The sequence below is a fragment of the Podarcis liolepis genome, assembly GCF_965112155.1.
Source record: "Podarcis liolepis genome assembly, chromosome: 2".
In the NCBI taxonomy this organism is placed as follows: domain Eukaryota; kingdom Metazoa; phylum Chordata; class Lepidosauria; order Squamata; family Lacertidae; genus Podarcis; species Podarcis liolepis.
The window spans coordinates 92,721,167-92,749,048 of NC_139555.1; the positions used below are offsets into that span (position 1 = coordinate 92,721,167).

The window sequence follows — 27,882 nt, forward strand, 5'->3', positions numbered from 1 at the left end:
TAGAAGAGGAACTCCTACATGGAGGACATCTTACAAGGATTAACTAATTCAATCTTTATACCAATCTCTACAAAGGGATACATTTAGCTTTGTTCTGTATTTAAAATTGTTGCAGATATGTCCAGCTTCACTAAAGCTGGGTTAGCATTTTTATGAAGCAAACAGCAGGGATGGATCCACACGTCACTAAAGTTAACTCTTTGTGAGGCTGCCCTTGAAGTCGACCCGGAAGCTGCAGCTAGGGCAAAATATGGCAGCTCAGCAGTTTAACTTCATGTTACACTGTTGTTAATAGAATCACACTGGCTGCCAGTGAGTTAATTGATTGATTGATCATAACAATTCATATCCTGCCCTTCCTCCCAAAACCGGCCCAGGGTGGCAAGCACACCAATGATAAAACAGTAAAACTTCTAAAAAACATGAAAACAACAATTCCCCCCCCAAAAGGTGCAGTTTGGAAAAGATCTCTACCTAAATGACTTGTTGGAAGAGGAAGAGCTTCAGAAGATGCGGAAAAGGCAGCAATGTTAGTGCCTGTCTAATATTTAATGGGAGGGACTTCCTATGCATAGGTGTTACAGCACCCAAGGCCCGGGTTCCTATATTATGGAGAATGAACTTCTTGACAATATGGTATTTGTAGAAGCACCTGCAGAGCACAGTAATCGGTTGAGTATATAAGGGGAGAGATGATCTTTCAATTACCTGCTAGACTGTTAAATATGCTGGTACTAGTGTATAAAGCCCTACACATATTTGGACCAGGATACCTTAAAAAAAAATGTCTCATTGCTTATATAGCCATCTGACCACTGCACTCTGCAGGAGATACCATCTTAGCAGGAGGTTTATTTTACATCAGGCATAGGCACACTCAGCCCTCCAGATGTTGGGGACTACAACTCCCACCATCCCTAGCTAACAGGATCAGGGATGATCAGAGTTGTAGTCCTAAAACATCTGGAGGGCTGAGTTTGTCTATGCCTGTTTTACATAATGCTAGATTGGGGAGTTTAGTATGGTAGAACCTACCCTTGGGAACTCCCTCCTGTTACATATTGGTCAGGCACTGTTTCTATTGCTTTTCGGCATCAATGAAGACTTTCCTTTTTAGGCAAGTCTTCTGAGTGGAATTTTTTTTTTTATCCTAATCTGTATCTGTACTGGATTTGAAATTGCTTTTATATGCAATTGTTTAACTGGTTTTATAAATGTGCTTGTTTTTATACATGCAATAGTTTCATATGTGCTTTAAATCCATTGCGAAATCACTTAGAGGTGCTTCATAGGAAGTATTCTATAAATGAAATAAATATTAATAACAAAGATTATGGGATAATGCACACAGTGACTTGCGATCTCGATCACACACAGTCTGTAGTCCACTGGCAGTAGGAGTACAATATGGGTAGGTCTTTAAGTTAACATCTTACATTAAAAACCTGACAGTACCAAACTATCGAAGGCTTTTCACCAAAGCCAGACTAAATGTCTTTCCTTCTGCAGTGTTGAATGGAGGAGTTCCCGACCAGGACAGACTTTGCTCGTGTGCTCAAGACATCGATTCCATAAAACATATTTTGTTGCATTGCGCAAAATATGAGCAAGCCAGGGCTGAACTGATACTACCCTTGCTGGTACCTTTCCCGGGAAAATCAGAGGCTCACTATGTCAGGTTCCTACTGGAAGACCAGACAAATGCTAGAACATTAGCAGTGGCAAAGTTTTTATCAGTGGTTGCAAGAACAAATGATCCCTATATTCTAAACAAAATGCTTGTTTAACCTGGAGGTAGGCTGTGTGAATTGTGTATTGCTTTGTAATGATTTGTTGGGTCTCTGGACCATAATAAAGATTGATGATGAATATTAATAACAACTTTGTTGGTTTCAACCCAGTACTGTAGCAGTATTTCTGGAGTGCTTTCTTGTGATGGCTGGGACTTCATCAAGTCTTGAATTCAGGCTAGAAACTAAAATTCAAACGGTGTAGAGAGACTTAAACAAGGAGATTCCCACTGTGCAATAAAGTTGTGAGTCGAGGCCCCGCTCCCCGCTTTGTAGTGAAATAAGATACACGGACACAAGTATTTTAGGTTAATGGGCTAAAAAACCCCACAACTTTATTGGTTACAGAATGTGAGTGGTATTGGCTTAGGCATTGGATCCGAACAGACTATACTTGACTCCTGCCCGTTCTGCAGGGAGTCACACTAGAGTTAACAACCTGTAGGGGGAGCTTGTTGATGCGAATCAACTGGAAGCTTTCCCCTGGAGTAACCGGAGGGTCGTGCCATGGCCCTAGCCACCACCTGGGCATCAGACAGGAACCACGACCACCGGATTCCTTTAACGGAATACCCTTCAAGGGTAGGTGATGGCCACAACCTCCCCTCCGACACACAACGCCATTTCCAATTCCTAACCGCCAAACCTTACAAAGTTGTGGTGATTTGCTACGAGGTAGGCGAAAAAACCAAGTGGCTGGAGCAAATCTGCCAAGTGGAAAAAATTCCTACCAGGCCCATTAGACAACCAAGGCGACCAACTGAAGTCCATAGCAAGGTCAGGTGCTAAGGCAAAACCTAAAGGGAGGGTGATCTGAGGAAACCAGGAACAAGGAGGAGGAGCTCGTCGGCCCGCAGCCATTTTAAACTGCTAAACCACGCCCATCAGCCCGCCAGGTTGACTGGCTGAAGTGTAGGACGCGGGCCCAGGCCTTCAGTGACGCAGGGAGCCCGACCACGCCCGCCTCCGAACACGGGAAGCGATTCTCGCTCACAAGCCCTCCCCTCCGGGAGGAGGAGACGCTCTCCGTCAACATGTCATTGAGAATGAAGTGGCTGTTCCTAGCCTGTAGGAATGTCCCTGTCAAAAGGCATAGGCCCACAACTATAGATGTTCCTATATTATATTCCCTGATAAGGCCCTAGCTCTTTGTCTAATCAGCCACGTGGCATATGTATGAGCTTTTCCATATAAAACTAAGCAGCTAATTGTACTGCATTAATCGGACTGTATTTTATGGAGCAAAATAGAGCAGAAATTTTTGTTGCTGTTAAATTAAAAAGCAATTAACTAACAGAGTACAATCCTTTGCTTTAAATTCAAGATAAAGACACCACAACATTTATTATTGCTCGAACACATTTATTTGCACTACCATCCTAGGCATGCATATTCTGAAGAAAGCCCCCTAGTAAATGCACGTAGGATTGCAATCTAATAATATATTGCATATCAGTAATGCTGTAAAAATGGTAACGTGAGCGTATTGCCATCATGCATTCAAATAAAAATTAGACAGGGGAGTACGATGGTTTAGCAGCTCCATCCCAAAGTTAATGTAAAGCTGCATTAAACCTTTCAGTGTGCTGAGGAATTAGGACCCCATAAACTATGGAATGTGTATCATTCACAGTGCATATTTTTTATGGTTCTGCTAGTTACAATCACATATATACTGCAAATGCACAAAAAGCAAAGTGGAAAAATTAGTCACTTCAGGAACAGTTTGACATAATGTGAATTTAAAATAAGTTTGTGGATAAAACTGATTAATGGAATGCTTACAGGTTGCTATGTGGCAATTTCAGATCAATCTATTTTTTTGCTTATGCTTGTTTAACATATGTAGGTGTTCGTTTCATCCTGCAATTACAAATTGTGTGAAGGAAAAGTTTGGGACATGCTAGCTCTCTGCCTCCCTCCATCATGTACTTGCCACCAGTCCCCCTGCCCTCCACACGCTGAAGGGTGAAATAATAATAATAATAATAATAATAATAATAATAATAATAATAATTGTGGAAGATCTGACCATGTGCAAACCTCTTTGAATTCAGCAGCATCCCTGCTGCAGACATTTGCCTCCCCCACCCAATGTGGGAGGAGAAGAATGCCTGAACAGAGCTATAATTTGATCTGAACAATAAGCAATAAATACTGAAAACAAACGGAACAAATTTTATTTGCTTATTGTGGTAATACATAATTAGCTGTGAACTGGCCAACCTAAGGGGCTTGTGGCATGCATTTATATTAGAAAATACAAGGCAATGAGTTAGGGGTTTTTTTGGTGATACGTGTGTCCTTTAAAAAAATAAAACCCATGAAACATACATAGATCAGAAAAATAAATAAATAAATAAATAAATAAATAAATAATAATATTGTGACTTTCATAAATGCTGGTGAACGCTATCGATGCCTTTATGAAATGTACTAAACAAAAAAACTACATTTTAAAGCACATCAGACAATGAATGCATAACTTATGCTACTGGCACACCTGCAATAATTATTACAGAGAGATTAGTGAGTCTATTCTATGCTCTGATAGCTCCATGTAGTGTTAGTTTAGTGCACTGAAGTGCATGTAATAGACTGAATTCCCTGGTGCTTCGAACAGACATCCAATTACAAAGTACTTGCACACTTTGTGTTTTTGACCTTGCCCAGAACAAAATCTGAGAATGATGTACCAAGTCACTTTAAAATTGTGGAAAGCTAATAACAAACAAAATGCAGCAGCCTCCCTGAAAACGTTTTATATTTAAGAGTAATCATAAGAATATTAAATATGTACACAATACTGAGCAGTAAATAGGGCCAAAAGAATGTGTTCAATCGAATGTCTGGGCCACAATGGAAAAAGGCAAAAGGTAAAAGGTAAAGGTAAAGGACCCCTGGACAGTTAAGTCCAGTCAAAGGTGACTATGGAGTTGCGGCAATCATCTTGCTTTCATGCCGAGGGAGCCGGTGTTTGTCCACAGACAGCTTTCCGGGTTATGTGGCCAGCAAGACTAAACTGCTTCTGGCGCAACAGAACACCATGACGGAAATCAGAGCGCATGGAAACCAGAGCGCACACAGGAAAATGGTGGGGTATTTTCACCGGAAACATTAGTGCTTAGCATCTGATCATGTGCTTCCTTTGCTGCTGTAAAGAAGCCTATATAAGACCTACCGTAAGTTAACACTTTTTGAACAAAGCTCCAGTCTTGATTTTAAAGCAAATGCATTACATTGAAGTCTGTATTAATTTTGTGCACACCGTGGATCTGCACCAGTGCCTTCCCAAATGCAACTATACTTTGCTGTTCATTATAATTTGCCGCAACACGAGGAACACAAATGTTAGGAACACTGGAAGCTTCCTTATATCAAGTTAGATCACTGGTTCATCTAGTTCAATAATATTTAAATTGACTGGCAGTCACTGTCCAAGACTTCAGGAAGGTTTCTCTCCCTGCCCTAACTGGAAATGCCAGGGACTGAAACTGGGACCTGCTGCATGGTAAGTCTCCATCCATACCAAGAAGCTATTTTCCCTATGGAGGAAGTAGTGGAAGTCAGTGATGGCACAGCTGAAGCCACGGCCCAGGAGTGAATCCTAGTCCCACCCTTGAAATCCCACTGGTCCCTCTTCCAGGTAGACTGGCTTCCAGGTGGATATGCACCTGAATTAAGTCAGGTACCTCCCCCTGCCACACCCCCAAATCAGGGGCCCTGGCAAGCTGGGGCCCCCTTCTTACAGGTGAATTCTTAAGGTACAAAAATAAATTTCGCTTAAAAATATATTCTGCTTAAACCAAGTGAATAAAACATGCATTTCTCATAACTCATTGAGCAAAACAGTCTTTGATTAACCTGAGGCTGTGTCCTATTGGAATTGGAGTCCAGCAACATCGTGAGTTGTCCCCCAGCCCCACAACTACCTTAAGCCATTCCATTGCATTCCATTCTATATGTGCCATGAATCTAAAGGTGTTCTAAATAAAACAAAAAGAAACATTTATATCAATGTCACCGTGATAGAACATTAAAATTACTGGAGTTTATAGTTTGCACATTAAAAGGTTAGTTTGTTTCTTTATTCCTGTGACATTCCATAGCAAATGACTGGCACTGAATTTCCTTCTTGAAATTGCCCTTGAATACATGCATACAGGAAGTAATATCTCACTCTGGATGCAAACAGGAAAGCGTTAACACTCCCCTTGGCAGCTACAAGAAACAATGTAATCATTTAAGCTTATGCTGAGACTGCAATTCGCTTGCCTCAGGTATTAAGTGTGTGTAATTTTCTTAACCACGGGATATCCATTTATCAGAGGTGATACTCAGAAGGGGGAAAATGGTGCTGACACCCTATAGCTGATTCACTGTTCCAGAATGGCATTACCCTAATAAAGGGATTTTGAAAACAAATATCTAAAAATCATAAGAAATATCCAATTTATATTAAATAACCTTACATCCTGTGGAAATGTTAATAGCCAACAATAATGCAGCACCTTTGTAAACATTTTAGAAAAAAAATGAGTTTACTTTGGTTTTAGAACAGCTTAGTTTATGAACAACTTGGAAACAGTACGCTGCAAACCCGGAAGTAGGTGTTTCAGTTTGTGAACTTTGCCTTGGAAGCGGAACATGTTCCGCTTCCTGTTGAGTGTGTTCTGTTTGTAAATTGAGTCCCCTGCAGCTAATCAGAGGCTTCCTGTTGAGTCTGTTGGCTGTTGAATCCCATGCACCCACGCAACACAGAGGTGATATTTGGAGCTTTTGTTTTCCTTTTTTTACATTTTTGTTTTGTGGCTTTTTCATTTTTTTGACTGTGACTTGCTCTTCGTTTTATGGGACTGACTTGTGACTGTGGCTTGTGACTTTGTTTTGTGACTATGTGGAACCCAGTTCAGCTACTGATTGATTGTGTGACTGCAGAAATGGATAAAAGCCCCCCATCCAAACAATGATTATCACCAGTGCACATAAGAAAAAATATTGCTGTCTTATTTATTTTATAGCACAGTACATTGATTATTGCTTTCATTTTATGGATCAATGGTCTTGTTAGATAGTAAAATTCATGTTAAATTGCTGTTTTAGGGGTTGTTTTTAAAAGTCTGGAACAGATTAATCCATTTTGCATTACTTTCTATGGGAAAGCATGCCTTGGTTTTTAGAACACTTTGGTTTTGGAATAGACTTCCAGAACAGATTAAGTTTGGGAACCAAGGTACCACTGTATTCCATTTTTAAAATACTAAAGTACATTCTTGTGTTTTTTGTTTACTCTAATGCACATATGGTCAACTCCTGAGACTACAGGCAGCTCTTGGAAGCCTTCAGTGCAGCCTCCATGGATGGGGGGGTGACGACCCCAAATTTCCCTTTGCCAGCTGACGTGAGAGTAGTGTGCAGGGATTATCCTCCACATGTGCTTTCCTCCCCAGCCTGTCAAACAGGTGTTGAGGGAGCAGGATTGCCCTGGGGGAGAGGCGGAATGTGAGGAGGGGTCATTCTGCATGCCCCCTATTTGATTGGGGGGGGAGATAGTGTGTAAGGAGGGGGAGGTTTAACCTCTTCTCCCCAAACACATCCTTCCATTGAGCGTGGTATGAAGGGATGGGAGAGAAATTCAGTTCTGTCCACATTTAAAGGTGAGTTTTTTTAAGTCACACTTCCTGAAGGAATATTCAAACCGAAATGCAGCTGTCCCTTGAAATTCACACTTCTCCATATATTGCAGTGCAGTTCCTCCAGCCAAGTAATGTGCACAAAAGTGCAACAACTAAGATAAAATGTGTATCACATGCATATATTGGTGAAAATAACATAAAGATGCCTTATAGGAGGGGAAACTGTTTGCAGAAGTTTATATATTAATCAAAATTGCGTTAAAATGTGTACTCTAGGAGAAAGTCACATTAAAAGTACTGATGAATTTTCAAGAGGGTTTTAAAAAAAGATATCACGAACTGTTGCAGAAATGGGGGGAACTCAGATTAACATTGGAAAAATGAGAATCTGAAAGAAATTGACAGATTCATCCATCCCTAGTGGTATGTGAATGAGCCCAGGCCCTACCTACTGTCAGTTCCAGCCTTGCCAGCTACTGGCTATGATCCTGCCTGCGGCTGGGTCTGGTCAACCATCCATCTACATCCATATATAACCATTATCTAGCCCTCATCAAGTAGATAGAGCAAAGGAGAGTTTGGCAATTAAAAACAACAACAATTCAATTTTGAATTGCATCTGATTGTACAAATGGAAAACAAGAATAGCTGCTTTTGACCAGTTCCTAACAAAGGAAACTTCAGCTGGTTCAATATGCAGCAGCACGGGTCTTGTTGGGTGCCTTCGCTTCAAAGCATTTGATGTCAATTTTTGCCATAGCGACACTGGCTTTCCATTGACTTATATGCACAATCAAAAGTGTTGCTTATTAATCCTAAAGCTCCCAGGATACCACACAGCCCGCCCTCTTTAAAATGCAAAGAAGGGCCCTGTCTGCATTTTAATGGTAGTGGACGTGTGATTCATTGGGACACTGGAGACAGCTTTCTATATGGTTGCATCCAATATTTGTAATTCCCTTTTGCAGAAAGCTTTGTTGACCCCAAACTTTGGGGTCAACTTTGTTGTATTTGTTACAACAGCTATTTGGCCTGGTCTGTTGAGTAGTTTTAATAGATTTTTAATAGTTTAAAAACCCTGTGGTTTTTGTTTGTTTGTTTTATATTTATATATACTGCCCCATAGTAATTTGTGTTTTTTAATGGGTTTTGCGGGGGGGGGGGTTATATTTTTGTAAGTCATCATGTGTATTGTGAGTGCAATGCAGGCACAGGAATGAATTTTCCAAATAAATATGTATAGGTGCTCTTTTCAGCAGGAAGTTTAATCCTAAGGAAAATTCATTAGCAAATTGCATGCTTTTCCATAGCATGTCCATGCCAAATGGCTATTATGAACAGCGCATAAGAAGTAGAAAAATATAATGGAAATAAATCACTTTACACTTAATGAAGATATCCAAGCACAATAAATATATTTTACAATTAAGGTTACTTTCTTGTCCAACAAGGAATGCCTAAATAATTAAAAATGATCTAAATAATGTAAAGCATGTATTTTTCAGATTATATATAATCTATTATTTGCACTCCCCCTTTATGTATATTTTTCACAATTTTATTCATTAACAATTCATTATGGAAACTAAAATAACTCTCAGGCTGTTGTATTTTTCATGTATCTGCCTACAGGTTTAGATCATTATTAACTGAGTGAAGCAGTAGAGTATTTTCCTACATTATACCTTTTAATATATTTTAGCTAAACATTCTATTCCAGTTTACATTAATTGTATAACTGGACTGGCCCTACCACCACCACCTTACAAAAATAAATTCCTGCATTAAGTAGGAAGGTATACATGGGGATTGTAAGCATATTGGTCTGTAAATAGGAAGAAAAAATAAATCCCTACCTGTGACCAGAAACTGAATCCACAGGGTTTCTGATTGCAGGGAAGACTGTAATCATGTTCAGTCAAATTCACTTACAATACTTCAGACCTTCCCACTCAATGCAGGAAAGTGAGGGTGGTATGTACACCTTGTTCCCCTTCCAATTTAAGCACTGCTGAATAGGACTAGATTGGAAAACTGAGAAAGTATAGAATTAAAGTCACAGATCTGTAGAGTTGGAAGGGACCCCAAGCGTCATCTAGTCCAACTCCCTGCAATGCAGGAATTTTCATGCCATGCTAAGCTCCCCATGTTGAATTTGTGCCTACTAATTCCTGCTCTGTCATTATGAATGTGCCCACAGTTTAAAACAAAAACCCTCAACAAGCCAAAACCAAAACAGAGGGTGTGGGAATATTTTTTAATGTCTGTGTATATGGGGCTTTGATTTCAATACAGTGGTACCTCGGGTTACATAAGCTTCAGGTTACAGACTCCGCTAACCCAGAAATAGTACTTCAGGTTAAGAACTTTGCTTCAGGGTGAGAACAGAAATCGTGCTCCAGCGGCGCAGCGGCAGCAGGAGGCCCCATTAGCTAAAGTGGTGCTTCAGGTTAAGAACAGTTTCAGGTTAAGAACGGACCTCCGGAACGAATTAAGTACTTAACCTGAGGTACCACTGTATTTTAATTTCTAGGAGACTTAACAGTCTACTTTGCCAGAAACATGGAACCATAACCTAAATTGGAAAGCTATGCATCACATTTGTGGGCACTGCTACATAGTAAATATTTTGTTTCTAGTGCAGAAGTGTGGAATCCGACGGCTTCCAGATGTTACTGGACCCGCTCAGCTTCAACCAGCATAGTCAACATTCACAGAAAAGTTGCATATAAATGTTGTGAAATTAAAAGTAAATGAAAAAAATCTAAAGAATACCTTAGAGAAGCCTTTATTTGAAGTTAATAAATTTCACCCTGCAGCATTATATAGGTTTTAAATAAGGGCTCCCCATTCACATACCAGTACCGAAAAGCAAAACCAATTCCCAGGTTTTAGTTTCATCTCTTCCACAGCACTCTAGTCATTCTCAGCCAGTTAATATAGTTATTTCTGGTTAATGGCCCTCTCAGCAGAGTCAGCCTTCAGGCAGAATTATACAATAACCTCTCATTAGACAAGTTATTATTGCTCTGTGTAAAAAATCAATAATGCTGAATGATGAATAATGGTTATCAGCAGCTGATGACTTTTCCTTACTGATAAATAATTAGCGTGTTGTTTCCTGACCTATTTGTCGAGTGCTGCCCATTCTTCACAGTATTCAGCTCAATGAAAACGGAACATTTTTCTTCAAACAGAAAGAATACAAGGCCAGCAGCTTTACAGATCGCTAGATATCCTTTCCTGAGTAATTGCACCATGATTTGGTTTTTTCCTGTATTTTAAATTACAGGCTTTATTTTTGTCTATGTTGTGGTGACAGATATAACACATCCAATGTGTTTTAGCTGCTGCACTTAGACATCCCTTGCTAAGAAACACACCAATCTGTCAGTATCCCATCTGATGACATCTTTAATTACAGGATTAAAGTAATATATATTTGGGATATTTCTTTAGGGTCCTTGATCCTGTTTTTAGAGCGGTGACTTGAAAGGGAAAGTCATTTCTGATTAATGCTAAGCCAAAAGAAGGAGTTGTTTCTGCGATCCTTTTCACTAGCATTTGCCTATTAACATATATTTCCTTACTCTGAATAGAGGTAATTTGCTGTCACTGAACTCTCATTGGCTAGGATCTTCCATAAGAGCAGTGCAGGTAGCATTTGGTAGTGGCGCCTGCCCTGTGGAACACCCTCCCATCAGATGTCAAGGCAGTAAACAACTATCTTACTTTCAAAAGACATCTGAAGGCAGCCCTGTTTAGGGAAGTTTTAAATGTTTAATGCTGTATTGTGTTTTTAATATTCGGTTGGGAGCCGCCCAGAGTGGCTGGGGAAGCCCAGCCAGATGGGCGGTGTATAAATATATTATTATTATTATTATTATTATTATTATTATTATTATTATTATTATTATTACTCCGACTCTAAATCAGTTTCGTTTCCCCCTCAAGTGACGCCAGTATGTAACAAAACTTTTTAAGTTACAAAACACTACATCATTCCTGATTAGCTGACATTAAACTAAGTAGGGGAGCCTTAATCAGGAAAAAATGGTACAGAAAGAGGCAGAAGAAACATCAACAGTGTGAGAGCCAGTGTGGTGTAGTGGTTAAGAGCGGTAGTCACGTAATCTGGGTAACCGGGTTCGCGTCTCCGCTCCTCCACATGCAGCTGCTGGGTGACCTTGGGCCAGTCGCACTTCTTTGAAGTCTCTCAGCCCCACTCACCTCACAGAGTGTTTGTTGTGGGGGAGGAAGGGAAAGGAGATTGTTAGCCACTTTGAGACTCCTGAAGGGGAGTGAAAGGCGGGATATCAAATCCAAACTCTTCTTCTTCTTCAACAAAGGTGAACATCCGCGTTTCACTTTTTAAAGGGAACCTTTGTCACATCATTTCTGCACAGAACTCCTGACGAATATTCAGACCAGGTTTTGTACTATATTTGGCTTTGTGGCCATCATAATTTTGAAAGTGGGGTAGAGAAATCATGAATATTGCATGCCTGGATGATTATGAGTCAGTGAGGAGGTCCTAGATCACTTGTTCTTTGAAGGGAATAAGGGAGCACCCAACTACTTCTCCACAAAGCACAGCTGGTTGTGACATTCAAGTTCACAAGTTTATTGTTCCTTGCTAAAGATCTTCACTAATCTGCAGCAACAGTTTCAACAAAATAACACAGAACATACACCCACAATACAAGCCCAAACCCATGATGCAAGAAAGGGAAGACACTGGAAACACCAGCAAGCTCAAATGCAGCTTAATTTCAGATGAAAAGATTATTAGTGCTGTTGTTGTCGTTTAAATTTCTATGCTATCCTTCATCCAAAGATCACAGGGCAGTTTACAATATAATAAGGAAGTAATTAGAGATAAAGATTTTTTTGTTGACATGCACTAATAAAAATAACACAAAGGAACCAGGGGAGGGACGGGAGGGAAGTCAGGGTATTCGCTCAATCCCAAAATATGGATTAATACTAAGCATGAATATAGATGTTTTAATTGTTAAAAAAACAATATAATAACACAAAAGTACATATCATAATAAAAAACAAAGTCTCTCTGGGGAGAGCATTCCACAAGTGGGGAACCACTGCAGAAAAGGCCCATTCTCGTGTTGCCACCCTCCAGATCTCTTTTGGGGGAGTCACATGAAGAAGGACCTCAGATGATGATTGCAGGGTCCAGGTTGGTTCATATGGGAAGAGGTGATCCTTGAGGTATTATAGTCCTGGATCGTTTAATAGATCAAAACAAGCATTGAATTGGGCCCAGAAACTAACTGGCAACCAGTGTAGTTGGGCCAGGATTGGCATTATATGCTCAAACCATCTTGCCCCTGTAAGAAACCTAGTTGCTGAATTCTGCATCAGTAGAAATTTCCAAACCGTCTTCAGATATAGCCCTACGTATAATGCATTGCAGCAATCTAACCTAGAGGTTACCAGAGCATAGACCACAGAAGTTAAGCTATCCCTTTCTAGATAGGGGTGGAGCTGGGCCACTAGCTGAAGCTGATAGAAAGCAGCTTCTCTCTGCACCACCCAGGTCACCTGGTTCCTCAAGCAACAGTCTCCATGCTGCATGCCCCATCAAGAACAGGCAACCTCCCATCCATCTGGTCTAGGAAACTATCCTCTAACAGTGCCTCAGTTTTATATGGATTCAGCTTCAGTTTACTGGCTGTCATCCAGTCCACTGCTGACAATGGTCCAGCACATCCACTACAAAACCTGCAGATGTAAAGAAGTAGAGCTGTGTGTCATCGGCATATTGCTGGCAGTGTACTCCAAAATTCCAGATAATCCCATTCAGCGGTATCGGAAGTTTACCTTCCCTTCCACCTCACCTCATTTCCAAATTCTAGTCCCCACTGCTTACAGTGAACATGGCTTAGACCAAGGACCAATGAATTACAACTGAATTACTAAAACAACTTACATTGATTTTATTTAACTCCCTTTCCTCTGATTCTTGGCAGCCAGTTCATAAAGGGCCACTTGCTGTGTTATGATGCTGTTAGTGTCTCTCAAATGAAACCAAACCATTTCTACTGGGATTTGTAATGTACAAAGGAAGATTTCATAGTTTACATAGTTCTACTCCAATTTATCTTCTTTATACAATGATAGATATAGTTACATACAGGACCACTTTTATCTTTTGAGTTACAAACTCTTTTTTCCATTTCTCTTCTATGTATGCGCTCCATTAGAATACACACAATATAACCATATCCTGAAGAAACCACAGTTTATAGTCCAATTCCCTAAAAGCGTGGAAATTATTCTTCCACATAATCTATGATTTTCCTTCTTCTTCCCATCCTGGTTAGCTCAAATGTAAAACAATGGAGATGTTGATCTCTAACTTTGTATATTAATTTGCTTTACTGAATTCATAAAGAGAGTTCAGTGAAGATTAACAGAGTGGTACAAGACAGTTTTTCAGAAAGTTATAGTGATTTGTTACACAGTTTGATGATTTTGACATGATTGATTTTGTTCTTGGTCAGTTAATTATATAGCTATAAATTAGTGGATTATTTTATCCTGGGAGATGCTTGCAGAAATTAGGTCACTGTCATATATCATTATAATATCTTTTCCTAACACATCTGATCTCTGCATCCATTTTTACTTTACAGCATTTCCCCCCAGTTAACATATATTCTCAATAATTACCATGATACAGTGAATACAAGTTGAGCTGACAAGGTCTTATAAAGCATGAGGAATTGCTCTCCGTTTTCCTCATCCTAATTATCTTCATTAAAAAAGCCCATAATAGGATTGCACTTTGTTTTGTTTTTACACATACCAATATAGTATTGAAGAAAAGTACGAAGTGACCATTGAAAGTTCAAGTGTACATTAATATAAGGAGACTTTCTCTATGGCCAGCAGATAAAGGCATAAATCATTGCTGTGCTCCGAGGTACTGTGGGATACCATAGAAAGTTATCGGTAGTTCCTAAATCCTAACTAAGCACAGATATTACTCAACCACTATTAATATGCAGAAAGAGGGAGCTTCTGAGTGTGCTCTACCTCAGTTCTAACCAGATGATGATGAAAGCCAACAGGCCTGACTCATGTCCTGAGCATGGGCCATAAAATCCTCAGATTCCTTTAAAACCTACAAGGACATCCATATCAGAAAATTAGGGGATCCATGGCGGAGACGTTGGAGTGCAGAGGTCATTCAATTACCTTCCCATAATTATTATGTCTAGAAGTCCCAGTCTTCCTCCAAAGCTTGTAGCAGAGAGATAATTCTAGTGGTTGATCCGTTCTTTGAACATATGTTTTTTTGAGTACATGGAAGTATGACAAAGCTGTGGAAACAATCCCGTCCCCCGTCCCCCATCTGAAAGCTCAGAAAAGGTCCTGTGTCTCATCATGTTCACAAGAAAACAGAGCGAAGTTCCATATACCTGCCTGGTATGACATCTGAGCACTTGCTAGAATGGAAAGGTGGGCTTGCTATGCCCTCTGACAGAGCAAGGAAACAGGCGGCATAATATATGTTGCTAGACTACAACTCCCATCACCTCTGATCACTGAGTATGCTGACTTGGGTGGAAGTCAAAAACATGTGGAGAGCCACATATTCACCATCTCTGTCCCATGACCATGCCTGCACATGCAAATTGCTGGATGAAATTGCTGCTGTGCAAAGAATTATTCATATACTGTTACTCTGGAATTAGCAATTGGGCAGGGGGTAAAGTATTGGAACTGCCAATAAACACTGCCCCGAATTCTACAGCTCAGTATCCATGTCCTGGAGTTGTTTTTTTAATGAAGCTGTAGTTCCAAACATAGTCAAAAAGTTGCTTGGTTCATGAGATAATCAAGTGAAAATCTGGCCTTTGTGCAAGTTTTCCAAGTTGTAAACTGCAAAGAATAGGCTCTGTGATTGCCACCAACAAGATAATGAGAATTTAAAGTGTCGTCCTTGATTAAACACCACATCTAGGTCCTAACTTCATATTATGGAAATGACCTGATTAGCAGTCATGTTGTCATGTCTTTTATAGGGAAGGTTGGGGGGGGGCATTGGCATTGCAGTCGCACAGAGCAGAGGTTAAGCCTTCCCTCTCCAGCTTAGATATCAGTAAAAACCGCTTGCACAGAAGCACTTAGCATCAGGGAAAAACACTCCCCACTTTGCTAACTGCCACATGGGCAAGGGTTTTTTTTTTACCACAATTTCAGATGGGGAAGGAAAATTGAAGCCTCCAGTTCACACACTACAGTACCAAACATTTCACTTTATTTTCAAAACATAATGGACCAGATTCAGCATTCTCTGGCCATCAGTGTAAGTACTGCTGCACTAGCGGGAATAATGAAATCCAGTGCAACAGTTGTGCTAAGGGAAGCTTGTTGTGTAACTGGCTGTAAAACTGCTTCTGCAATAGGAAGTAACGGTGCTACAGCACTCTGCTGTGTAACCAGCCATGAGAGCCGGGCCGGCTTTCTTCGTCTTCTTTTGTGCAAGCCACTTTGCTAGCACAAGTAGTACAGCACTAAAAGACTTTAACTTAGCAAGATACCAAATTCCTCCCAATGAAATGAAATGGATGCAGTTTACTACCATTGCCTTCAAATGGCAGAATCTTAGAAAAGACATTAACGGCTGTTCTAAAATCTAATTAAATTTTAGAGTGCTACTAATACAGCCATAAGGCTTGCATAAGCCATTATCTACATTAATAAAAATTAAAGTCAAAAATTAAAGTCAAACAATATCTGCACAATAGTAATGTACCTGGATTCAAGGTCACTTTAATTCCCTGATTATGTTATTCTTGTTTATAGTTGCCATAAAAATTATTGATTATTTAATCAAGTTTTCAGATGCATGTTCATTTGTTTTAACTTTGTTCTCCAAATGCACATTATTGAGACAGAAATTATGAAGATAATTATTTCTTTGCTTTATTTCTTTGCCATTACAAACAGAGTATGAATTTTATGAAAATCTGCAGAGATGCTTGGGAAAGAAAAGTGTAGGGGGTAAAGAAAAGAAGAGATTTAAGATGTATTTCTCTCTAAAGCATGAAGATGTACAGAACAAGCATCACCAGTTAGGTGAGAATATAAACATAGGGGGTGAAGCAGTCAGTATCCTGCATAGCTCTGTAGAATATATACAACACCATGTGAAAGATGTGCTCTCTGTGTTAATATCCTCATGGAGGGTTCCATCTTGAGTTAAACATTCAGGTAAGTAGGTGTGGCGAAATACCTCTATCTGATACCTTGGAGGCCCCCTACCACTTACAGTAGGTAATAATGGCCTAGATGAACTATAACGATTGCTGTTCCAATAATTTAAAAAGGTTGGATTATGTGAGTCCTTAAAAAAGTAAAGGAAGAAACAAACATAGGGGTGAAGTGCAAGAGAATGACTTTATTGTGGCACCCCAATTACAGATACTCTATAAAAACAACAACAAGTGACTTGAGGGTGGCATGTCATTTGAAAATACCCAGGGGTGGGGTGGGGGGTGGGGTCTGGTTTTTGGAAAAGAAAAGTCTCGACTTTTACTGAGTAGTTTCATTTTAGATTATTTTTTATATCCCATTTTCCTACTAAAGTAATACCAAAAGTGGTTGTAGTAGATAAATACGATCCCAAAATCCCAGATGGGAAGAGCTGCATTTGCTTTCTTAGCACACATTTGCAGGAACTTCCATTATTCCAAAAGTTACTAGCTGATGAAAATAGTTAAGAGTTGCTGTTTTAATTTTCCCTGAGTTCCTGAAACAATGTGAATGGGCACTTTTCAAAGCTTTATTAGATTTTGGAGTGTAGCCAAAATATTAGAGTGGTGGTGGGAAGTTCAGGTGTCAATCGGCTGACAGAGGGAAGATTTTGAGGTATCAGGCATGGTGATTTAGTATGCCTACACTGAGACAGTAAGTCATGCAGGGTTTGCAACAACCCTCATGCCAATCCGAATAGCTGTTCAGGGACCAACAAGATCAGTCTAGGTCAGCAATATTCAAAACAGTGACCCTACTAATAAATCACCCTCCTAGTTGGTACCTCTCACATAGTGGACAGTTCTCTTTAACATGCAGGAGTGTCTATGCTTTTTTCAAAGAGGGCCAGATTTGATGAAGTGAACATGCATGAGGGCCGACCGAAGTTGTTGACCTTTCTTTAGGGTTGATTTACCTTTTTTTAGGATTCAGGTTGTTGGCCTTCTTTTCGGATTTTGCCCCAGTAAATAAACTGCCACAGGGGCCAGATTAAGTTGATCGCCGAGCCAAATTAGGCCCCCGGGCTGGACTTTAGACATGCCTGCATTACAGCTATTTAACATTCCTCTCCACAAAGAATCCTAGAAACTTTTATTTGTTAAGGGGGCTGGAAACTGTAGTTCTGTGAAGGGTGAATTAGAGTTCCCAGGATTCTTCCTGGGGGGTGGGATGTGCTTTTAATGTAGGGTGTGTATGCAGTTACAGTAAAGGCATAAAATGACTTGAAGGATTGAATAAGTTGCCATGCTTTCTTGTTTAAGCCCTGTAATGTCACTCTTAGTAATGTCACTTTTAAGCTACTATGTGGTGGGTGCAGAGTGTTCCTTTTGTGAGTAGCAGTGCTCATTTTGCCTTTGTGGAAAGGACTGTGATCCAAAGGGTGCTTCAACTGGAGGAGGGCAGGGGGGCAACTTTCACTAATCTCTCCCTTCATCCCACAGACCCCCTGTCAGCCCTCCTAAGCAATGCTGCAAGGGAACTATGATATCATAAAACACCATCTTTCTCCTTCCACTAGCAGGAACATCCTGTGAGTAGAGTTCTTACAGGAACTTTGGATCTAAGCTACTGTATTTAGCCACATGCTCCTTTTCCTTCAAAGCAAATAGTGGGTGATATCCAGTTGTGTTCTCTCTGCTTATTGAAGGCATCTATCAGCACAATAAGGACAGAGACAATTTTCAGTGATGCTTCTTCCACCCTGCAGCTCTGTGTGCCCCCACTCTGTGTGCTTTATAGAGTCTCCAAACCCTTCAGAGCAGATTTATTCCAAGAGATGCCTTCAAATCAGTGGAGGTAACACTATGAACACCACCCTATACTTTAGTAATGTGCTACAAGAAGATCCTTATAACATAACTCACTTGTTTCTGATGGTCCCAAATTGAGTCTATATGCTGTAAGTCTGGTTCTTGCTATTTGAAAATAATCTTCCAGAGTCTTCCCAAAGTGCAGTGCAGTAAAGTACTCCAACTCCCACTTTACAGTGCAGGGATGAAGAACCTGTGGCCCTCCTAATGAAACCCACTCCAATTCCTGCCATCCCCAGCCACCATGAACAATGGTCAGAAATGACAGTCCAACAAAATCTGGAAGGTCAGAGTTTGCGCACCCTTGCTGCAATGGTTCTTCCACATGAAGTACGTATCTTAATTAACCACATCCAAATTGCTTATCCTGTAAAAGCCCAACTTTAAGAGAGGTATGTACATAAGCAATTGTAGAAATAGCTGGGAATACTTGGTTTAAACAATGTATGCAAAAGAAACCACTATCTATAAACTACTGTCTAGTCACTCTATTCCAGTTAATTTCTTCTAGCTTTTTCTAGCTCTTTACCACTCCTTGTTTAGCTCATTTTTTTCACATGAAAGAAGTGCCAATTGGCTGCTGGCTTGAAGAGAAAACAGATTCCACATACAGGAGGACCGTGCATATGGTGTTAAATGTAGAATTAGGTCTTTCTAGGATACACACATTTTTTTTCTCATCGAATTAACTTATAAAAATATGGAGAAGACAATGCATACTTCAGATGGCATAAGGATCATATTCTACTTGAAAATGCATGTACTAATAGGAGCTAACAATGGTTTAGAGGAAAAAGTGGAATGAGAGAAATAAAAATTTAACCACTGCAAAATCCAACTAATAGCAAAACACGCTATTCAAAAATATGGGCAAAACCTACAATTTGGAAAATATTTTGACAGATTCCTTTACTCTGCCAGGGAAATATGGTATCATCAAAAACCATCTTTCTCCTTCCATCAGCAGGAACATCTGTGAGTAGAGTCAATTTTCAGTATTGTGTACTGTATCTAGAACTTTCAAAATGAGTCCCACTAGTAGATTTATCTAATTTCTTTTTCTCTGTCTTATTTAAAACGACTGCTTCAAGAGCTTCACCCAAGACTTAAATGAATGGATGAATCACCATGAAAGAAGATAGTCTTAAGGCACTATTAAGAGGGCAGCCACACTGCTGCAGTTAATGAAGGGAAGACAACCAAAGAGAAGAGGACGGATGACCATGGATGTGTAAAATGGGATGGGGTGGGGGTAGGGAGAGCCCATGAAGCATGAATAGATCACAAGAAGCATTTGGTTTTGGATGACAAATTGTACTGCAATACCCTTTTTCTGTGCCTTCAGGATGGATAGCTGGTAATGGAGCAAAGTGTATCAATTACTCTGGGAAAATAGGTAGCACAAAATGCCTTTTGCTTCTCTTGCTAGTGCACAGAATAGCATTTTCAGTTCTATATTGTGTCAATTAGCCAAACAGGATGTGTTTGTTAAAAGAAAATGTTTCTCTCACACAGTGACCATTTTAGGATTTCTTCTCTCGCTCGCTACAGGATTGAGGTTGGGATGATTTCTCACAAGCAACACACCCCAACAAGAAAACTTCCCCACAGGAACTGGAAACTTTTTCATCTCAAGAAGAATTTTATGTGAGTACAGTTCTTTCTCCCTTTTTAAAATCTGTCCATAAGAAACCTTTGAAAATGATTCTATACATTATTATTATTATTATTATTATTATTATTATTATTATTATTATTTTGTTAGTTATTGAATTATTCTCCTGTCCTCCCCCCTGAGATGACCAGGGCAGCAAAATATCTGCAAGCAGTTACAGCTAAAAACATTCTTCCATCCAATTATTTCTGGGTTGCCAGGAACCATATTCTTCAGACACCAAATGGCTGGGTAAATAGGAATGCTTTCAATTTCCTCCTGAAAATTAATAATAATGGAGCCAAGTGCACCTCACTTGGGAGGGCATTTCACAACCAAGGAACCAGCACTGAAAGGACCCTGTCAATAGTCAGGTCAGAGGTGGTTGGTACAGTGGTACCTCGGGTTACATACGCTTCAGGTTACAGACTCTGCTAACCCAGAAATAGTACCTCGGGTTAAGAACTTTGCTTCAGGATGAGAACAGAAATCATGCTCTGGCGTCGCGGCGGCAGCGGGAGGCCCCATTAGCTAAAGTGGTGCCTCAGGTTAAGAACAGTTTCAGGTTAAGAACGGACCTCCGGAAAGAATTAAGTACTTAACCCGAGGTACCACTGTATTGGGGAAGGCACTCTTTAGCATGAAGAAGATTATGATGGCATCTTAGCACTGAGACAGTTAATGTTTACCACATCAGGGAAAAGACTTGTGAGCTTCCTAATATGGTACATCTTCAGATGTACACCAATGATTTTTATGATGCTCATTAATCTCCCTGTATAGTTGAAATTCCATACATTGCTAAAAGGAAGATCTATTGTTGTATTAAGGCAATTAACTTTTGCTTTTCCACTGAGCAAACATCTCAAAAGCACCAGCTCATAACATGATGGAACATAAAGGTAAAGGTAAAGGACTCCTGACAGTTAAGTCCAGTTGCGAACAATTCTGGGGTTGCGGTGCTCATCTCACTTTACTGGCCGAAGGAGCCGATGTTTGTCCGCAGACAGTTTTTCCGAGTCATGTGGCCAGCATGAATAAGCCGCTTCTGGCAAAACCAGAGCAGCACACGGAAACGCCGTTTACCTTCCCACCGGAGAAGTACCTATTGATCTACTTGCACTTTGACGTTCTTTCAAACTGCTAGGTTGGCAGGAGCTGGGACCGAACAACTGGAGCTTACCCTGTGGCGGGGATTCGAACCGTCAACCTTCCGATCGGCAAGCCCAAGGCTCAGTGCTTTACACCACAGCACCACCCACATCCCTTAACATCTCAAAAGCACCAGCTCATAACATGATGGAACATAGAGAGGAGCAAATGAGCGCATTCCACAATATTATGTATGGCCAGAGACCTATATACTAAATGTGCACCCATGAAACAAGCATGTTTAATGTTTGGTATTTACGATCTTTTGGTGTAGCTTTCATCTGATCATTTTAGTTTCTGCCAGAGGCTCTTCCCATTTGTGTCCTTTTTTGTAGCTTCTTCTGACAGTTACACATTTAAACAAAAGGTTCTCTGTATGTGTGTGTATATACTTTAATAAACTTTTTCTTTTCATAGAAAAGGTTATGTTGTGTTAGGATGAGTGCATAAAAGGTCTCAGAGCATCTTCTGTTTAGCCCGCAGAGGAGCTGTGAGCCTCGGGCAGAAGGAATTGCAGATTGCTAGCCGATTAGAATAAAAAATATTCTTTTTAATATTTTTGTATGCTTTATTGCTTTTCCACTTGCTTGACAGTTTCATCTACCCACTGCCATCGGCTATCTTCATCAGTGACTGATCTCTTTTCCCTCTCCTGTCCAACAATGCAGGAACATTTGAATTGCAGGACAGACTAGAAACCTTTATTTCATATAATAGTAATTGTTACAATAGAAAGTGACTGCTGTGCACTGAACATTCTTGAATGTCACTTGACTCACATTTAAATATTCTCCTCTATGTCTCACTGCAACAAAGAAACTGAATACTAAACAATGGAGCCATTACCAATCCAAAATCTACATCCTTCTACTACTCGACAGTCATTGGTCAGTAGGACTATTTTACCCACTGCCCAGGTGATTGTGAGTGTAATGAATGACTAATGGTTATGCATGCAACACAGAACAAACATAAACATCCATGGAGTAATTTTTTAAGGACTGAAGTCATATGTGGCATATCCTCTTCTCTCTCTCTCTCTCTCTCTGGAAAATATAGCAGATCAAAGAAACTGGACTGTCACATTTAGGGGTCACCCTTCTGGATAAAGCGGGGGTGGAGGAGAGGATAAATTATATTTCGACAGCATTCACATTGCTTGTATTTTGTTCACAGATTCCACTGAGATGGAAAGCTCTCAAGTGGGTTGTGCAACATTTCAGAAACCACCTTGGTATCACAAATTCCAAATACAGGCAAATTGATTTGGTACATGTGTTTGGGTGTCTTCTTGGTTAACGAAAGAAAGAATTAATGCCAAACTTTATAAAGAGCCTACATCCACTGTTCAACTTAATGTGTCGGTTTTTTCATAAGCATCAACAACCACTGACAGTTAATTTACTGCCATTTATTGGTGACTTCCTGGTGCTGGGCTATTGTTAATCTCGTTGCCACTAGACTAGTCATCTATGGGAGAGGAGGCTCATATCACCAAGGTGGGTGAGGGATGAAATAGGCAAACTTTTCACCCTGAAGCATTTAATTGTGAAACTTTTTATAAGCCAATGTTCAACAGAGTCCTGTGAAGAACATTCACTGTTCTATAATATATCAAGAACTTTTCTGTGTGGTAGTTTGTATAAATTATTTTCTCATCAACCCTTTTACAAGGCAAGCTAAATGATGGGAATGAGGAAAAATCAGGCCTGAATAATTTCTAAAAAGAAACATGCCAAAATCAATCAGATAAATTATTAGCAATGAATAATTTGACCAGCTCAATTAGGCTAAAATGTCAGCATTAGCCACTGTCAGAAAGAGGTTAGCTAATCAGCTAAAATCATCTGACTGTTCTGTGGGACAAATTTTAATGATGATGATGATGATGGTAAATTTATACCCCGCCCATCTGGCTGGGCTTCCCCAGCCACTCTGGGCGGCTTCCAACAAAATATTAAAATACAGTAATCCATCAAGCTTCAATGAAACTCTGTACAATTCCCACTTCAACAGTTCATAATAATCTCTCTGATATAGTTTTATGGTTTCAAAATGCAAATCCCAAACAAATCATTCTTTAAATTCCCTGTCTCTTGCCTACTTGTCCACCTACAATCATTACGGAAGAAACTTTTGCTTCCGATCAAACGTTTGACATCAACATAGACCACAACCAGTATTTAATCATGCTGGTAAAGAGGACAGAATATGGTAAAAACAATCCTAGTTCATCATGAAATGAACCCTGGGATCTGCTTTAGTCTAAACATGGGGTACTTGAGACCCTCTAGATGTTGCAAGAATCTAACTACCATCAGTCCCCACCCAGCATGGCCAATGGACAAAGATGATGACAACAGCATATATGCAGCTCCCCGTCCCCTAAAGGCCATCCCATCCAACTCCCTTCAATGCAAGAATCTCAACTAAAGCATCCAAAATAGATGGCCATCCAACCTCTGCTTAAAAACCTCCAATGAAGGAGAGTCCACCACTTTCCAAATGAGTCTGTTCCAATGCTACTTACTCTGTCTAGCTGTCTCGGCACAGGAATTTCTCACCCTTGCTGCCTTACATTTTTAAAGTAAATTACAGTGGTACCTCTGGTTAAGTACTTAATTCATTCCGGTGGTCCGTTATTAACCTGAAACTGTTCTTAACCTGAGGTACCACCTTAGCTAATGGGGCCTCCCGCTGCTGCCACACTGCCGGAGCACGATTTCTGTTCTCATCCTGAAGCAAAGTTCTTAACCCAAGGTACTATTTCTGGGTTAGCGGAGTCTGTAACCTGAAGCGTATGTAACCTGAAGCGTTTGTAACCTGAAGCATATGTAACCCAAGGTACCACTGTATATAGTAGATTGGCCCTGACAACTTTTAAGTGCAAATTGGTGATCTACAGCACTTCCAAGAGTGTTTCGTTACTACTATATTGCAGGCAGAGAAGATGGCATGAATGTTTAGGAACACAGCGATGGCAAAATTACAAAACACTATGAGAAATACTTATGGATGGATGGAGACTCTTTTGCTGTTTTCAGAATTGGAATGCAATCCACGGGGAGAGGGGGAGGATTAACTATGCCACAAATTATTAACAATTTGATATTAGAGGCCCAGTGACTAGAGTATATTTGGGATTCTAATCCTGGCCCAGCCTGACATATTTGGGCTGCTGCTGCTAAACCCAGCTAGAAACAACTTGCAAACTTTGATCACCAGTGTGCAACCAGGGGAGAAAAGACTCTGGACAGGCTGTATACAAATGTCAAACAGGCCTATAAGGCCGAACCATTGGCACATCTAGGTCAATCTGATCATGTGTCCCTGCTCCTGACTCCTGAATTATTCCATTGAGGAAACGGACTCCAGCTATAAAGAGGGATATTACAATATGGCCAGCTGAAGCATCCCAACAACTACAAGACTGTTTTCATGACACCGATTGGGAGGTATTCGCCCAACAGGATGTAGAGACTCATATTGAGCAAGTGTTGGACTATATTAGGTTCTGCACTGACAATGTCAGGGAGGTCCAGGGGTTGCTAAAGGCAAGAAATACTGCTTTCAGAAGTGGAAATAAGTCGCTGTACAGCTTAGCTAGAGCCGATCTAAAGAGAGGTATCCGTGTAGCAAAGGAGGCGTATAGACAGCGGCTGGAGAATCATTTACAAAGTAACAACACCAGGCAGGTGTGGCAAGGTGTACAAGAATTAACAGGGTATAAATCCAAGGACTCCCTGGCAGACGAGGGAGGGGCATCCCTCGCAGAGGATTTGAATGCCTTTTTTGCCCGTTTTGAAGTAACATCTGCAGCAACACCTGTTGAGGCTTTACCAACACCAACACCACTCCCTGTGAAGGCTTTGCCATCATCACCACCATTACCATCATCAGTACAAAGGAATGTAGTAGTCTCTGTGGAAAAAGAAGAGATGGTGTTGAAGGGAATCAACCCAAGGAAGGCCACAGGGCCAGACTGGGTAGCTGGAAGGGTATTGAGAGACTGTGCAGATCAACTAGCAGGAGTTTTCACTGGGATTTTAAATCGATCCCTAGCCCAGGCTATTGTTCCATCCTGCCTAAAGTCCTCTATTATCGTTCCAATAGCAAAAAAATCTAACCCGGAAGATCTGAATGATTTTCGTCCAGTAGCACTCACACCTATAATCATGAAGTGCTTTGAAAAGCTGGTACGAAATGATGTCATTGCCTGCCTACCAGAGGGACTGGACACATTCCAATTTGCTTATAAAACGAAAAGATCGACAGAAGACGCTGTGGTGATTGCCCTCCATGCCGTCCTCACACATTTGGAGCAGCGGGGGGGTTATGCCAGACTGCTTTTTTTAGATTTCAGCTCGGCATTTAATACCATTCTACCACAACGTCTGATGTCTAAACTGGAAGATCTGGGGCTTCCGTTATCACTTTGTGGGTGGATATTGGACTTTTTGTCAGACCGCCCCCAGAGGGTTCGGTTGGGCCCTTATACCTCTAATATGCTTAAGACTAACACAGGAACACCACAGGGATGCGTACTCAGTTCGCTCCTTTATATTCTCTACACGTATGATTGTGTCGCTACTCACCCTAGTAATAGGGTTGTCAAATTTGCAGATGACACAACTGTGATTGGGCTCATCCCTGAAAGGGAGGGTGAAACGGATTATAGAGATGAGGTGGAGCGGTTGACAGAGTGGTGCAGAGCTAACAACTTGCTCATAAATACAAGGAAGACAAAGGAGCTTGTGGTGGACTTCAGGAGAAAGAAGAGCAACGTCCAGCCACTTTTGATTGATGGGGTCTGTGTGGAGAGGGTAACAACATTCAGATTTTTGGGCATTGAATTACAAGAGGATCTGTCCTGGAGTGTCAACACAAGGGGGCTTGTGAAGAAGGCGCAGCAGAGACTGTACTTTTTGAGAATACTAAGGAAAAACCATCTTCTGCAGAAACTGCTGCTTGCCTTCTATCACTGTGTCATTGAGCGCGTGCTCACTTATGGCTTATGTGTGTGGTACGGAAGCTGTACTACCCAGGACAGGATGGGGTTGTGCAGGGTTGGTAAGGCAGCAGAGAGCATTGTTGGCTGTCCACTCTCCACCTTAGAGCAGATTTATGCCACAAGGTGCCATAGGAAGGCACTGGACATAGTAAAAGATCCATCGCATCCTGGTCACTGTCTCTTCGAGCTCTTGCCGTCAGGACGGAGATACAGGACGATGAAGACAAGAACGAGCCGTCTTAAGAACAGCTTCTTCTCCAGAGCGATCTCGGCCCTGAATGGGAAGCCCGGACTTTGAAAGTCATCTAATCTTCCTTGCTGGATAATACTGTATTGTTTAATTAGTGTTTTTATGGAGCAGTCAAGTAATTTCGTTGTCCCCGAAGGGGGCAATGACAATAAAGATATTATTATTATTATTATTATTATTATTATTATTATTATTATTATTATTATTATTATGGCAGAGGTACTGCAGAGTTGAAGAAAACATAGCCTGAACATAGAAAAGCATTTTCCTCTTCAGAGTATATGAAAACTGACAAACAAGGAATGTATTATATCATTGAGAAATCAGGCTCACCTTTTTTGGAACCGCTTCTTAAACTGTCCATGGGATAGCTCTTTCCCTGGTATCTATGATGAAGGGTCCCAAACATGTGACACGCACCTGCATTAAAAAAACAAAAACAAACCAGAGCTCATATTTAGATCAGTGAAGCAGATAATGTAGGGAGGATAGACCTAAAGTAAAACAGAGATGTAGGACATCATTGAGCTATAACACAGAGAAAAGATAAGAAACAACCGAGTCACATGATCCTTTGTGGGGATGCTGATCCACCTTGTCGTCTCCACCCATAAAAGCAAGCTCTGCCAAGGGACAGCAAAGCAGCAGCATGAGCAGCCTGCAGAGGCTACAGAAAGAACTGTAAGAGTGGAGGGATGTCCTATTTGCCATCCTTGGGCCCACCTGGGAATATCACCAAACCTGCTATAGCCTGGAACTGAATGTGGAGAGTGCAGCCAGGAATGGCCCAAGACATTTTGGCACCTGAAGTGAACAACAAAATAGTGCTTCCCAAGCAAGGAAAAAAGTGTTGAATGAAGCTCTACATCAGGAACAAGGTGGAAGGGGGTGCGAAATAAGGATCTACACTGTGGATCCTTGCCCCTGTGGATTCTGCTTGCCTGAGGTGCTTGACTCAACTTACATCACGGGTGGGCCGGCCCTGAGTGCAGCTTAATGCTGAATAGGGCATAATGTGGGAAGCCTTAGGAAATGCCATCTACCCTGGTGGCAGTCAATAAAAACTGCCTAGAGAGAGTGATTAGGATAACGACAGCAGGTTCTTGGAGCTCTCTTCTTTGTGAGATTTTGCAGGTGAGCTGTGAGCTTGTTTGGTCCCTGGGAGGGTGGGTGAGTGGAGTCCTGCATAAAAGCCAGGAGGTTGAGAGAAGAAGTGTGTCATTAAAAAGGAACTGGTAGCGAGTCTATCTTTGTATCAACATAGCATTTGCACATGTAAATACCATGTGTATT

At 40.7% G+C, this 27,882-nt stretch overlaps 1 protein-coding gene across 8 annotated transcripts in view; it reads right to left on the minus strand.

The window, feature by feature from the left end:
- LOC310701096 (contactin-4) overlaps positions 1-27,882 on the minus strand; it is a 497,831-nt gene that overhangs the window by 312,962 nt on the left and 156,987 nt on the right. For 7 of the 8 annotated variants that reach the window (XM_083491346.1, XM_083491357.1, XM_083491356.1 and 4 more), the window contains one exon: positions 26,923-27,009. The exons of the other annotated variant lie outside the window; for it this stretch is intronic. In XM_083491346.1, coding sequence (XP_083347472.1) covers positions 26,923-26,998 — 76 coding nt within the window. In that variant the 5' untranslated portion in view covers positions 26,999-27,009. The remainder of the gene's footprint in view (positions 1-26,922; positions 27,010-27,882) is intronic. 8 annotated transcript variants of the gene reach the window in all.